The sequence below is a fragment of the Gekko japonicus genome, unplaced genomic scaffold (genome assembly GCF_001447785.1).
Source record: "Gekko japonicus isolate JY-2015 unplaced genomic scaffold, Gekko_japonicus_V1.1 scaffold2536, whole genome shotgun sequence".
Classification (NCBI taxonomy): domain Eukaryota; kingdom Metazoa; phylum Chordata; class Lepidosauria; order Squamata; family Gekkonidae; genus Gekko; species Gekko japonicus.
Window position 1 is genome coordinate 102,158 of NW_015173752.1, and position 14,319 is coordinate 116,476.

The following is a 14,319-nucleotide window of genomic DNA, read 5'->3' on the forward strand; positions in this document are numbered from 1 at the left end:
TAGCCTGTCAGCCCTGTTGTTGGCCATCCAGAGGAACTGGTTGGCCACTGGGTGAGACACAATGCTGGACTAGATGGACCAGTGGTCTGATCCAGCAGGGCCCCTCTGATGTTCTAATGAAGGGATGCTGGTCTAGATGGACCACTGGTCTAATCCAACAGGGGTCTTCTTATGTTCTCATGAAGGCCTCTGCCTCTGTGCCCTGTTGTTGACCCTGCAGAGGAACTTGTTGGCCACTGTGTGAGATAAGACGCTGGACTAGATGGACCCCTGGTCTGATCCAGCAGGACTCTGATATTCTTACTGACCAGGGCAGACCCTGCTTAGCAGCCAAAATCTGACAAGATCCAGCTACCACGGCCAATCCAGATCAGGGCAGAGTGGTTGGTACTTGCCCAGGAATGGGTTGTGCTCACAGTCCCCTACCCCCCCCAGCATGTGGGCTCACACTGGTATGATGTCACCCTGGCACTGCAGTGATTCTCCACCAGGAGATCTCAAAAGGGCAGTCCCTTTTTGCACTGCACCTCCAGTATGAACATAAGAACATAAGAGACGCCAATGTTTGATCAGGCCAAAGGCCCATCTAGTCCAACACTCTGTGTCACACAGTGGCCAGAAATACCACTGCCATCAGTAGGTCCACCAGTGGGGCCAGGACATTAGAAGCCATCCCACTGTTGACCCTCCCAAGCACCAAGATGACAGAGCATCACTTGCCCCAGAGCCCCTATCTATACCTTGTGGCTAATAGCCACTGATGGACCACTGATCCAGACTGGGGGAGACTGACAACAGCTTTTGAGAAAGGACTGTGTGCACAGCAGGTGCATGTGGCCGGGGGTAGGGGCCTTTGCAGCAGCCAAAGCCGGAGGAGGGAGTCCTTGCGCCGGGAGCATCCCCAGTCGGAGGAGTCCGTTTCGGTGTTCGTGTTTGCAGGTACCCATAAGTGTTCCGAGCAGAGCAACGCCAGCAATAGCCTGTCACAGCTGCGTGGTTGGGGATTTGTCCAGAGCGCCTTTTCTGTGGGGTTTCGATTACCAAAGTCCTCCCCAGACCTCAGCATGTGTTTGAAACGTGCCTGACCTGAGGCCAAAGAAATGCAGCTGCACGCTGCCTGCCCTGAAGTCCTGACAAGGGAGGGGCTGCGTCTCAGCGGAATAACCTCTACTTTGCATGCTGAAGGTCGCAGGTTCGATTCCACTGAAAAGGACCGGGCAGGAAGGGATGGGAATGACCTCTGCCTGAGACCCTGGAGACTTGCTGCTAGTCGGAGGAGGCAGAGCGGACACTGATGGGCCTTTTAAGGCGGTTTCCTGCGTCTGGGGTTATATAATGTTTACGTCCGCAGACTCGCTCCGTCTCTTAGGCGGTGTCCTGCCTCTGCAGGCATTGTGGAAGGCAAGCGGAGGGAATTTTTTTGCTCTCTTTGGGTTTGATGGGAAAGGTTCAACGTTAAGTCGTCGCTGGGGGCAAAAGATGGGCAGAGAGGGCATAGGATGCTGACTCCCGGTCCTCTCCGGCTGTCCCCTGACACTGCTGATTTTTGAACCCGGACCGCAGCACCAGATTTAAACCCCCTTGGTGGGCTGCTACCCGAGTGCATCTCTGCGTTGCAACAATGCGAAAAGCTCAGTTGCTGTCCCAAGCCTTTTCCAGACTGGTTTTAGGATAGTGCCTTAATATAGCAATCCGTTGTGGTTAGTGAAGAGGGAGAGAGCAAGCGTGGTACGGTGGTTAGAGTGTTGGAGTCGGAGCTGGGAGACCCGGGTTCGAATCCCCATTCTGCTGTGGAAGCTCAATGGGTGACCTTGTGCCAGTCACATTCTGAGCCTGGCCTACCTGACAGCATTGTTGTGAGGGTAAGGTGGAGGAGGGGAGAATGCCTGCTTGCTGGGAGACCTTGGGCCAGTCACTTTCTTTGCCTAACCTACCTCATAGGGTTGTTGTGAGACTAAGTTAGAGGAGCCAGTTTGGTGTAGTGGTTAAGAGCGGCAGACTCTAATCTGGAGAGCCAGGTCTGAGTCCCATTTCCTCCACATGAAGCCAGCTGGGTGACCTTGGGTCAATCACAGCTCTCTCGGAACTTAGCCCCCCAAATAAGTCTAGCTTGCCACAAAAAGAGCTAGATCTTCAGGCTGCCAGACAATCTTCAGATCTTCTGGCTATGCTACACACAATACCATAGAATAATTATTAATTATTCTTAGAGGAGGGAGGGGAATGATTTTGTAAGCTGCTCTGAGTCCCTGTCAGGAAGAAAACTGTGCTCTAAATCTCAGATTTTTTAAAAAAAATATTTTGCAAAATTTATACCCCACCTTTCTGTTCTCAACAGGGCCAGCAAGGCGGGTAACAAATTAAAATAACAAAGGCACATAAAACAACCCCCCCACACACACACAACAAAAATACATTGTTAAAACAAAAACAGAGCTAAAATACATGCAAGCAAATAAAAACGGCAATTAAAACATTGGTTGGGAAGGAGAGGACACTGCGAGAATACCAAATGCAACAAAGACGTCTTCACCTGCTGGTGGAAAACGGCATCAGAAGGGGACACATGACTCTTCCGAGAGAGAGAGAGAGAGTTCTGGAGTTTTGGAACGAAATAAAGCAGCCATTCCCAGCCTTTTCAGTATGGTGACCCACAAGTCCAAATTTACTTGCTTTGATGACCTGGCCCAAGGGCTTTTTTGGACCCCTAGTCAAACTATGACGTTGGGACCAATGCTCCCTCTAAGCTGTGGAGTCTTGTGAGCAAAAATTCTACTTTGTCAACGACTGGCATTAAAATTGTGAGCGAGCGATTTGGCTGCTGCATAAATTAGTTTGCTTCCTGAGCTAAGAAAAAAATCTGTGAGCTGGAGGCTAAAAAAACTATGAGCCAGCTCACACTAACTCAGCTTAGAGGGAACACTGGTTGGCACCCATCTAGTTCAGCATTCCATTTTCTATAATGGCTTCACCAGAAGTTTCTGAGAACCCAACAACCCTCGCTCAAAGGGCACAGCTGCCCCCATGATGAACCCGAGCAAGCGGCATTCCGACATACCCTGCCTTTGCGTACGGAGGCGACCTCTCAGCCTTTGACCTGCTTTTCCTTCTCCGTTTCTCTCCTGGATCCCCTTGAGATTCTAAGAAACGCACTCTAGTAACCATCAGGACAGGTTTGACTTGACCAACAGGTATGCAGTGAAAACAACTACTACTACTTTACGACACGGAAGATACCATCTCCAGGGTCATATCTCGGTTTCTAAAATACAAGAGAGAGCAATGGAAAGCGCAGGGGCGGACCTCAAAATCCTCTGGTTAACATCTGAACTGAACAGAGCTGCTGTCAGTTCTAGCCCGCGCTGGTGTGAGCTACCAGCCTTGTCCCCAGCTCACCACCCAGCAGCTCGAAAGCTTCGGTGAGTAGATAAAATGGGTACCACTCCTTAGAGAGGGTGGGCACACTAAACCCCCGTGGGGGAGGTGTTAGCCGGTGAACGGAAGGTCCAGCTCGAAAGCCTGGAAAAAAGACCTCTTCGGCATTAAGAAGCCTGTGATGAACCAATTCGGCCAGGTGGTGGCAGTGCGGCACTACGACTCAAAAAAGCAGTCTGGGAAGAACTGACGTCATCTAGCCACGCCGAAAGTGAATGCCGTCCGGAACACGCCTGAAGCTTACAGCTGAACAAAATCCCCGTCGGCTGCAAAAGTGTGCGATTTAAAGAATTATATATGTAGTCCTCCCTTACCCTATGAAATACTGTTAGTCCCTTGTGAAAAACATGTGTAACTGTAAATCGCTCAGAGCCAGCAGCTCTGCAGGATGAGCGATCAATAAATCGAAAGGTATTATTATTATTATTAGGGAGGGCTGGTCCACGACCCACTCTCAGAGGCTTCGCGACCCACATTTGGGTCCCTACCCACAGGTTGGGAAACACTGAACGAACAGAACGAAGCTTACGTTCCGAGTGGTCTCTTGAAGCTTCGGAACGAAGCTTACGAACGAGTGGTCTCTCTCTCCCTCCTTCTTTATGCAGGTAGCCGGATGAGGCGCAGCCAGAACTCTCCCAGCTCTTTCGCTAATGGCTTCAGCTCTCCCTCTCCCGACCCTGGCTCTTCAGGAGGGGGAGAGAGCGGGGGCTTCCTGCCATTCTCCAACAGCCTGACAGCCATGCTGGGGGCCTCTCGGAGGAAAAGGCCCGGCGGGAGGGCCATGGCCGACGGACGGGGCACCATCAAGGTGGATCTCCCTAATCAGCAGCGAACGGTGGTGAGTGGCAAGAGGCCGGTCTGTGGTGCCGGCGATTAGAAAAGTGTGTCTATAAGTGCTGTTTATTTATTTATTTGGATTTGCATCCCGCCCTCTCCGCATCGGAGGCTCAGGGCGGGTTCCAGACATACGGCTCTGCAGTAATGCAGGTTTGCAATTAAAATGTATTCATCAGCACAGCATTAGTTAAACTCACAAAAATCAGTAAAACACTAAAAACGTACAGTGTGCCTCACTAGATGGTGTGGATTCCAGCGATGTTAAAGTTCCAGTCAGCTTCTAGGATCTGCGGTCACTGGGGGTGTGTGTGTGTGTGATCAGAATGGATGCCCGCTGCTTCAACTAAAAGCCCGGCGGAAGAGCTCCGTCTTGCAGGCCCCGTGGAACTGTAGAAGGTCCCACAGAGCCCTGATCTCATAAGCCCCAGCCCTAGTTGAGGCGAGTCGGACATCCTGAGGGCCAGCGTCTACCAGGAGATGCTAGTTAATAGAATACAACGTTCTATGGGGCTCCTATGCGGAGAGGCAGTCTCGAAGATATGCAGGCCCCGTTAGTGGAGTTGCTGTGATTGCAGGTAGGGGGACTGAGGCTGAAGCAAGCCACTCAGTGAACGCACGAGGGCCCCAAATCAAAGAATGGTGGTGGAAAGTGCAGTCAAGTCACCGCTGACTTACGGCAACCCCGTAGTGTTTTCAAGGCTAGAGATGTTCAGAGGTGGTTTGCCATCGCCTCCCTCGGCGGCACGACCCTGGTATTCCTTGGAGGCCTCCCATCCAAATACTAACCAGGGCTGACCCTGCTTAGCTTTTGAGATGAGATCGGGCTAGCCTGTGCCATCCAGGTCAATCAAAGTATGGGATTTTAGAACTGGATGCTGTCACGCTAGGGAGAGCGAGGCTAGAGAGGGGCTGCATGAATAAAATGGGAGGACAGGTCAACCAGGAGGCCAACCTCTTGCTTTGCCCATCCTGCTACCTCCCTGCTTCCTCCAGGTGACCATCCGACCAGGTACGACTGTGTACAGCTCTCTGGACAAGGCACTGAAGGTGCGTGGGCTGAACCAGGACTGCTGCGTTGTCTACAGGAAGGTCGGTGGCGGGTGAGTGACTCCAGTCAAAGAAAGGGGGACCTTTAAAACACACACACATAACAGAGGGGTGGGTTTCGAATAGCGAAACCGAGTGGAAGTTGAAGGGTTAAACCCCCTGCTGCCTTCCCTGCAGGCCCCAAGGCAAATTGAGGCTGCACTAGCCTGCAGCTTGCATTGTATGGACATGGTGTCCATTGTTGCCTGCACCGAGATAGTCAAACTATGTCTTGGTCAATGCTCCCTCTAAGCTGTGGAGTCTTGTGAGCAAAAAGTCTACTTGGTGAGCTCCTGGCGTTAAAGTTGTGAGCGAGCAATTTGGCGCCTGCATAAATTAGTTTGCTTTGGAGCCATCCTCCCTGAGCTGAGCCGAAAATGTGTGAGCCGGAGGCTAAAAGGGTTTCCTCAGCTTAGAGGGAACACTGGTCTTGGTTGCACCATTCCAGGCTACATGGAAACATAATTGATTGCTCCCCCTCATACAAAAACGCCCTGCATACAGGAAGTGGTCAGATCAGGCAGAAGAAGAGAGGAGCATATGGACTGCATGTGAGAAGTCCTCCTGAGTTCAGTGAACGTCACAGGGAAGGGAGTTCCACAGTTCACCACTGCAGGGCTAGGAGCACAGGCTTTGGGGCACAGCTGGGCAGCATTCACACCAAATGTGTTCTCTCTGAAGGCGAAAGACCATCACGGATTGGGAGACCGACCTCGTCAAACTGGAAGGGGCTGAGCTCTCAGTGGAGGTTCTGGAAGACGTACCACTCACTATGCACAATTTTGTGAGTCTAGTCACATGTCGGCGCTTCCCCCCACCCGCCAAACCACATTCGCTCCAATCCCTCTCTTCCAAAGTGCCTTGCAGTAGGACGGGTCTCTGGGAAGCAGTTTGCTGAGGGGCAATTTCATGCATGCAGCAATGTCACGTGGTGGAGTCCTAACTGAAGAAGATGTCCTGAGTCCCCGCTGGCTGCCTGCCATCATTCCAATACCAATACAAAATGCCTCAAGCAAAAATCCCAGAATTTTTGCAATCAAACTAAAATGGAACCAAAATTCCATTTCCCAAAGATTTGCATTGCTCTCTGTTAACTGAGCACAAGTAAATGGTTCGTTGAGACCTTAAGGTGGGGTCGCCAATCTTTTGGGGCCTGCAGGCAGCTTTGGAATTCTGATTCCAGATGGTGGGCGACAACCACAAAATGGCTGCCCAAGAGGCGGAGCAAACCATAACGTCTCAGGGAGTGAGCTCGTGCGTGATTCTAATAGTGACTCTTCAGCATTTCAAACAAATGCTCTGTTTAAGAGGATGCCTTTTAAAATGAACATACTGTTTAAATATATTTTCTTGATTCGTACAACTTCTGATGAAGCAAACTTCTTAAGAATCTTCACAGCCAATCAGATCTGCAGTGGCCACCTGGCCTTGCCCACTTTCTAAGAACACTTGATGGGCACCAGGAAAAGTGGCTGTGGGCGCCACGGCACCCATGGGCACCACGTTGGGGAACCCTGTTTTAGGATGATACTAACTAAGTTGGCTGGACTCAGCCTTTCAGATATTTACGTTGGCCAGACCTGGTCATGCTCGCCCTGAATTCCACCCCTCCCCGGCCTGTGCCAAAGGTGGATTATTGCCTTATTGTTGTCTAACTCTGAAATTATACTACAATCACACTTTCTTATATATTCTAAGATCTGAAGTCTGTATATATTATAAAGTTTTACCTCAGTATTCCTAAACCTTGACTTCTCCCCTAGACGTTCGTTTCCCCGCCAGAACTTTAGTTCCCCTCAGTGACTGAGTCGCCTGTTAAATATCCCCTGCCTGTTAAATGAAATCTTTATTCTGTTTCGAAAGTTACTCTGCCTCGAGTGCCATTTCAGACAGGGTTTAAAAGTAAGACAAGACAGCTCCTGTATCTTCCCTCAAGTTCCTGTGCTGGGTCGAAAGCCTAAACGATTGTCCATGACAAGGTGGGACAGTTTAAGTCCTGAAGCTAATGAAGACGTACACGCTACCTAGGGGCGACTCAGTCACTGAGGGGAACTAAGGTTTTGGCGGGAAAATCTGCCTGGCCTGGGGGAAGAGACAGGGGTCCGTCTTAAATCATGGATCCTATATGAACGTGACCTTACATGCCCCCCCTGCGCTTCATCACATGCGCATACCATCCCACCAACTATCCCTTGGGCACCCCCAAAAGGTGCCAGCTCTAATGGCCCAGGACCGCCTTTCTCCGCCTCTGACCACCATCCTGTCTCTTTCTGCAGGTCCGCAAGACCTACTTCAACTTGGCCTTCTGTGACTTCTGCCATAAGTTCCTGTTTTACGGCTTCCGTTGCCAGACCTGTGGCTACAAGTTCCATGAACACTGCAGCAGCAAAGTCCCTACAGTCTGCGTGGGCCTGGCTCTTAAGCCGTGCGTATCTTCCAGGCTGCCCCGCATACCCCATTTCCAGGAATAAGGCTGGAGCTCCACTAACTGTCACAGGCACCCTTCCTCTTGCAATGACTCTGTTATTCCTCTTCTTTGTAGGGTTTACAGCTATGACCCATGGCCAGATCCTTCACAGTGGCAAGACAGTGTCCCGACCACCCCAACCCGGCCTAGTCACGAACCCATGACCCCTCAAGACTCTAGGTAAGGAGAACTTGCTTAAACTCACCAGCCGAAGGGGGCCGTCGATCTCAAAATCGCCACTAGGGGGTGGCATGGAGCCGGGGGGGACCTGATGGAGCATCGTGCTTGACCTCAAAGTGTCAGGCAGATGTTTCTGGGATGTTTCCTAGAGACCGATGGTTCCATCGCCAAAGCCTTCCAGGGGCATGGATCCACCCATCCTCCAAGTTGCCTTCCTCGAGTGGAAGAGCCACCTAACTTGGAGGAAGGCTCCTCGGCGGTGATGGAGAGCGCTGTCAAGTTCAAGCCAACTTATATTTATTTATTTTTATTTTACCAGATTTGTATCCCGCCCTCCCTACATGGCAGGCTCAGGGCGGGTCCCATCAGATATAATACACAAACAATTAGGAATACATCAGATAAAAGACAATAATATTCCTCTGTTTCTAATCAGAGCCTCGACAGAGGTCTGTTTCAGATCGGGGTTCCCAGATGGTAACTGACCCGCTGAACGGGAGTCCCAAGAGAGGGGGGACACCCACGGCCTCAACGGAAAGCCTGGCGGAAGAGCTCCGTCTTGCAGGCCCTGCACAACTGTAGAAGGTCCCGCAGGGCCCTGATTTCATATGGGGGCTCATTCCACCAGGCAGGGGCCATCGGTTGAGGACAGTGATGGGGGTAGCCTTCGGCACTCTCACACAAGTCCCCATCCCTCGTAACCCCTCCTCCCCAGGGAGGCTGGAGAGCTGGCTTCCCCCCCGCCATCCCATATATGCTGTATTTTTGCCATTTTAATTGTTGTTTTATGTACTGGTATTTATTGGCTTAAAAGGCGCTGTGGTGGCTCAAGTGGTTAAGACGCTGAACTGCAGGCTAGAAGGTCGGTAGTTCAGCAGTTCGAGACCCGAGTGCCGCATGACGGAGTGAGCTCCCGTCTCTAGTTCCAGCTCCTGCCAACCTAGCAGTTCAAAAGCAAGAAATTCCAAGTAGATAAATAGGTAGCACTTTGGTGGGAAGGTAGGAGCTGCGGTGGCTCAAGTGGTTAAGACGCTGAACTGCAGGCTGTGGAAGGTCGGTAGTTCAGCAGTTCGAGACCCGGGTGCCGCATGATGGAGTGAGCTCCCGTCTCCAGTTCCAGCTCCTGCCAACCTAGTAGTTCGAAAGCAAGAAATTGCAAGTAGATCAATAGGGACCACTTCGGTGGGAAGGGAACAGCGTTCCGTGTGCCTCGGTGTTTAGTCATGCCGGCCACATGACCACGGAAACGTCTTCGGACAGCGCTGGCTCTTCGGCTTTGAAACGGAGATGAGCACCGCAACCCTAGAGTCGGACTCGACTGGCTTTCGAGCAAGGGAACCCTTACCTTTTTACCTTGGTGGGAAGGTAACAGTGTTCCGTGCGCCTCGGCGTCTAGCAGTGCCGGCCACATGACCACGGAAATGTCTTCGGACAGCGCTGGCTCATCGGCTTGGAAACGGAGATGAGCACTGCAACCCTAGAGTTGGATTCGACTGGCTTTCGAGCAAGGGAAACCTTTACCTTCACCTATTTATTGGCTTGTTTTAACTTACTTCTAATCTGAGATTGTATATTATTTTGTTGCAAGCTGCTCTGTGCCCTACTTGTAGGGAAGGGCGGCCTAGTAAATCCAATCTAATAAATAAATAAATAAATAAATAAAGCCCTTTGGGGCTTACAGAGGCCCCTCAAGGGGTTTTCGGGGCTGGATATGAGCAGAGGTGGCCTTGCCATTGCCCGTCTCCGCATATCAACCCTGATCGTCCTCGGTGGTCCCTCGTCTTACTAACTGTGGCCAGCCCTGCTTAGCTTCTGAGCTCTGGTGAGATCGGGCCAGCCTGGGCCATCCAGGCCAAGGCAAGAGAGAGGCAGAGGTGGTTTGCCATTGCCTGCCTCCAAGTAGCAACCCCTGGACTTCCTTGGTGGTCTCCGGCCAAGAACTAAGCCTGCCTAGCTTCTGAGATCTACACAAGATAGAACTACTGCAAACTGTGCATTATCAAATTTATATTAATGCAATTACAACGTATCTGACCATAAATTCACATATGTTTTACAGAAAACAAAAGCCAAATTCCAGAAGACGAAAATGGATGAACTCCCCCGGAGTTCAAATTCGTTTCGAGGCATCTCTTTCAAACAAAAAACCTCCTAACAAGAAACATATCAAGTATTCATTACGGGAAAATTCACCCAGCAATAATTTTCGTCTATTTTCGTCTTCTGGAATTTGGCTTTTGTTTTCTGTAAAACATATGTGAATTTATGGTCAGATACGTTGTAATTGCATTAATATAAATTTGATAATGCACAGTTTGCAGTAGTTCTATCTTGTGTATATCATTACCATACTGCAATCCCCCTCTATTTGTCTAGCTTCTGAGATCTGGCAAGATCCCGTGGATGACTGTCCCTCGATCTAACTGACCCAGTAACATGTGCAGCTTAATGCACAAGCCAAACGTGGGCAAAAGTGCTCTGTGCCACTGCAGCCGCCTGGTTTCCTAAGGCGACTGCCGTGTCCGACAGCACACCCGGTCTCCGAGCCTGGTTGTTCAAGGGGAGTATAGCCCCATCCGAGACAGGGAAGAGCTCCCCTGTGGTGCCAGAAGATCGGGCTGGTCTACCCGGCGCGGGTGTAAAGTGTTCCCCACCGTGTCCTTTCCCTTCCAGCCTGCACAAACAGCCACTCCACAGCCCAGAAGCCTTCACCTTCCCCAGCGTCCACGGCGACGGGCAGCGTCTCCAACGGCACCGCTCCACTTCGACCCCGAACGTCCACATGGTCAGCACTATCAGTCCCGTGGACAGCAGCATGATCGAGGTGAGGCCTTTTCTGCTCGGGGAAACACCTGCTCCGCTCTGCGTTGTTTTGCCCCCCCCCCCAGGAGTAGAATCTGCCTGCCTGTCTCATGCCGCTGCTGCTGCTGCTGTTTTTGCTGTCAAGTCCCAGCTGATGTATGGCGACCCCTGGTGGGGTTTTCAAAGCAAGAGACGTTCAGAGGTGGTTTTTGCCACCGCCTGCCCCTGTGTCACGACCCTGGTATTCCTTGGTGGTCTCCCAGATGTTCCACCAGGCCTTTGATTAGGGACAGCGACGGTTGGCACTGGCATGCCACCCCACACACCTCTGCAGCCCCTCATCCAGGGTGCTGGTGGGAACAGACATTTCTCGCCATCTCAGATAATGAAATTGTAGTGGTTTGGTGTCGTGGTTAAGTGCGCGGACTCTAATCTGGGAGAACCGGGTTTGATTCCCCACTCCTCCACTTGCACCTGGCTGGATGACCTTGGGCAAGCCTTAGTTCTGATAAGAGCTGTTCTTGAAAAAGAGCAGTGTCTGTCAAGAGCTCTCTCAGCCCCACCTAACTCACAGGGTGTCTGTTGTGGGGAGGGGAAGGGAAAGGAGTTTGTAAGCCTCTCTGAGACACCTTTGGGTAGTGAAGGGTGGGGCATAAATCCAATCTCTTCTTCTTCTTTTACCTCACAGGGTGTCTGTTGTGGGGAGGGGAAGGGAAAGGAGTTTGTCAGCCACTCTGAGACACCTTTGGGTAGTGAAGGGCGGGGTATAAATCCAATCTCTTCTTCTTCTTCTCTCTTTGCTTGAGAAATATGTGGTTTTTAGTAGTTGTCAATCTTATTTTAATGGATTATCATTGTGTTTCTTCTGACGTAAGCTGCCCTGAGCCGTGCTTGCAGGGAAGGGCGGCCTAACAAGTTGAATTGAATAGATAAATGAATGAATGAATGATCAATCCAGATGTGAGCAGGCAGTGATCAGTCCCTGCTTAGCTTCGCAGCTCTGATGAGACTGGGCTCGCCTGGGCCATCCAGGCCAGGGCATCTATCTCAGACCTTTATTCAAATCCCACCCTACCTCCAAAGAGTTTAGGATAGCACACATAGTTAAGAAGGATCTAGACAAGCTGGAAGGTGTCCAGAGGAGGGCAACAAAGATGATGAGGGGTCTGGAGAACAAGTCCTGTGAGGAAAGGCTGAAGGAGCCGAGTATGTTTAGCCTGGAGAGGAGACGACTGAGAGGTGATATGATCTTCAGGTACTCAAAGGGCTGGTCATTCAGAGGATGGTGCGGAGTTTTTTTCTGTTGCCCCAGAAGGTCCGACCAGAACCAACAGGTTGAAATTAAATCAGAAGAGTTTTTGGCTAAATATCTGGAAGAACTTCCTGACAGTTAGAGAAGGGTTCCTCAGTGGAACAGGCTTTCTCAGGAGGTGGTGGGCTCTCCCCTTCTTTGGAGGTTTTCAAGCAGAGGCTAGATGCCCATCTGACAGCAGTGCAGATTCTGTGAACTTGGACAGATCATGAGAAGGGAGGGCAGGAAGGGTTGCCTCAGTGCTCAGTTCTCATGGCCCTTTCTTATGTACCCAGGGAAACGCTGATCGCCACTTTGGGAGTCAGGAAGCAAATTTTCTCCAGGCCAGTTTGGCTGGAGAGCCTAGAGGTTTTTTGCCATCTTCTAGGCGTGGACACTGGGGGTGGGGGGGTTGTTGTGAATTCCCTGCATTGTGCAGGGGGTCGGACTAGATGACTCTGGAGGTCCCTTCCAACTCTGTGATCCTATGAAATCCCTTATTTCCATTTATGGCCCCGCTTCTTCTCCCATCCTTTGCCCAACTCTGTGGTCGGCCATGGTTAGAATTTGGATGGGAGACCACCAAAGAGGGCCAGGGTTGCTATGCAGAGGGAGGCAGTGACCAACCACCTCTGCTCACCTCTTGGCCTTGAAAACCCCATGAGGGCACGTTGCCACGGGTCAGTTGCAACTCGACGGCAGCTTCAGCGGCTTAAGAATCCTCCTGATGGTGTGTGAATATGAATGTCTTCTATCTTATCGTTTCTGCCCGTATGCAAATAAGAAAACGATCTCTTTTTTTAAAAAAACACACACCAAAACTCAAAACGGCGATTCTTGTTGTGTCTCTCTCCGTGTACCACGTCATCCGCCAAAGACCGAGCAAGTCTCCAAAGTGGAGAAGATGAAGCAGAGCATCCTGGAAGGCATCAACTTCAACCGCCAGGCCCCGCCCCCTCTCCTCCCACCCCCGCCCTTTGTGTCCTCCATGGCCCCGCCCTTTTACCCGATGCCCGTCTACCCTCGCACGTTCGGCTCTGTTCCGCCACCAGCCCCTGGGAGGACGAGAGGCTTCACAGGTGAGTGGGGATGCTCCCCGTGGCCTCTGCTGCACACGTCACTGCCAGAGAGCTCTTGCCATTCCAGACATTCCTAAAAAAACCCTCTAGCCCAGCCTCCCGTCTCACCCAGTGGCCAGCCAGTTCCTCTGGAGGGCCAACAACAGGGCAGAGAGGCCGAGGCCTTCCCCTGAGAAGGGCATCAGAAGAGCCCTGCTGGATCAGACCAGTGAGAGTCCTTCTAGTCCAGCCTCCCGTCTCACACAGGGGCCAGCCAGTTCCTCTGGAGGGCCAACAACAGGGCAGAGAGGCCGAGGCCTTCCCCTGAGAAGGGCATCAGAAGAGCCGTGCTGGATCAGACCAGTGAGGGTCCCTCTAGTCCAGCCTCCTGTCTCACACAGGGGCCAGCCAGTTCCTCTGGAGGGCCAACAACAGGGCAGAGAGGCCGAGGCCTTCCCCTGATAAGGACATCAGAAGAGCCCTGCTGGGTCAGACCAGGGAGGGTCCATCTAGTCCAGCATCCTGTCTCACACAGGGGCCAGTCAGTTCCTCTGGAGGGCCAGCAACAGGGCAGAGCGGCCGAGGCCTTCCCCTGATAAGAACCTCAGAAGAGCCCTGCTTGGTCAGACCAGTGAGGGTCCCTCTAGTCCAGCCTCCCATCTCACACAGGGGGCAGCCAGTTCCTCTGGAGGGCCAGCAACAGGACAGAGATGCCGAGGCCTTCCCCTGATGCTACCTCCTGGCACTGGGATTCAGAGGTTGAATACCTCTGAACGTGATGGTTCCGGGGCTAGTCACCAGGGCTAGTAGCCAGAGATAGCTGTGTCCTGCAAAGGCATTTGGGACACAGATCTCAGGCATGCATGCGATGATACCCTTGTGCATGATAGCCATCTGCCGACTCCATAACGCTAGGATTGGTTCCTGTTTGTTGAGTACCACTCCTAAGGCCCTGGGGGAAGGAATCTGGGATACCTTCCTTAGAGCGGGGTAAACCATATAAAGCAACTCTCCTCCACGGATTTTCAGAAGCCACCGCATGTGGAAACTAGGGACTGCATTAAATCCTAAAGCCCCCCCCCCGAATACGTTTTTAATGCCCCTCGAAAGGAAGGATGCTGTACCCCCCCCCCCCAAGGGAAAGAACGGGGGGGGGCGGGGGG

At 51.8% G+C, this 14,319-nt stretch overlaps 1 protein-coding gene across 1 annotated transcript in view; it reads left to right on the forward strand.

Annotated features, from left to right (window-relative positions):
• Positions 1-14,208, forward strand: part of LOC107120717 (serine/threonine-protein kinase A-Raf-like) — a 19,272-nt gene extending 5,064 nt beyond the window's left edge. The window contains exons 2-9 of the mRNA XM_015423487.1: positions 4,041-4,273; positions 5,266-5,372; positions 6,040-6,142; positions 7,635-7,783; positions 7,901-8,005; positions 10,679-10,829; positions 12,976-13,177; positions 14,141-14,208. Coding sequence (XP_015278973.1) covers positions 4,049-4,273; positions 5,266-5,372; positions 6,040-6,142; positions 7,635-7,783; positions 7,901-8,005; positions 10,679-10,829; positions 12,976-13,177; positions 14,141-14,208 — 1,110 coding nt within the window. The 5' untranslated portion in view covers positions 4,041-4,048. The remainder of the gene's footprint in view (positions 1-4,040; positions 4,274-5,265; positions 5,373-6,039; positions 6,143-7,634; positions 7,784-7,900; positions 8,006-10,678; positions 10,830-12,975; positions 13,178-14,140) is intronic.
• The last annotated feature ends 111 nt before the right edge of the window (positions 14,209-14,319 follow it).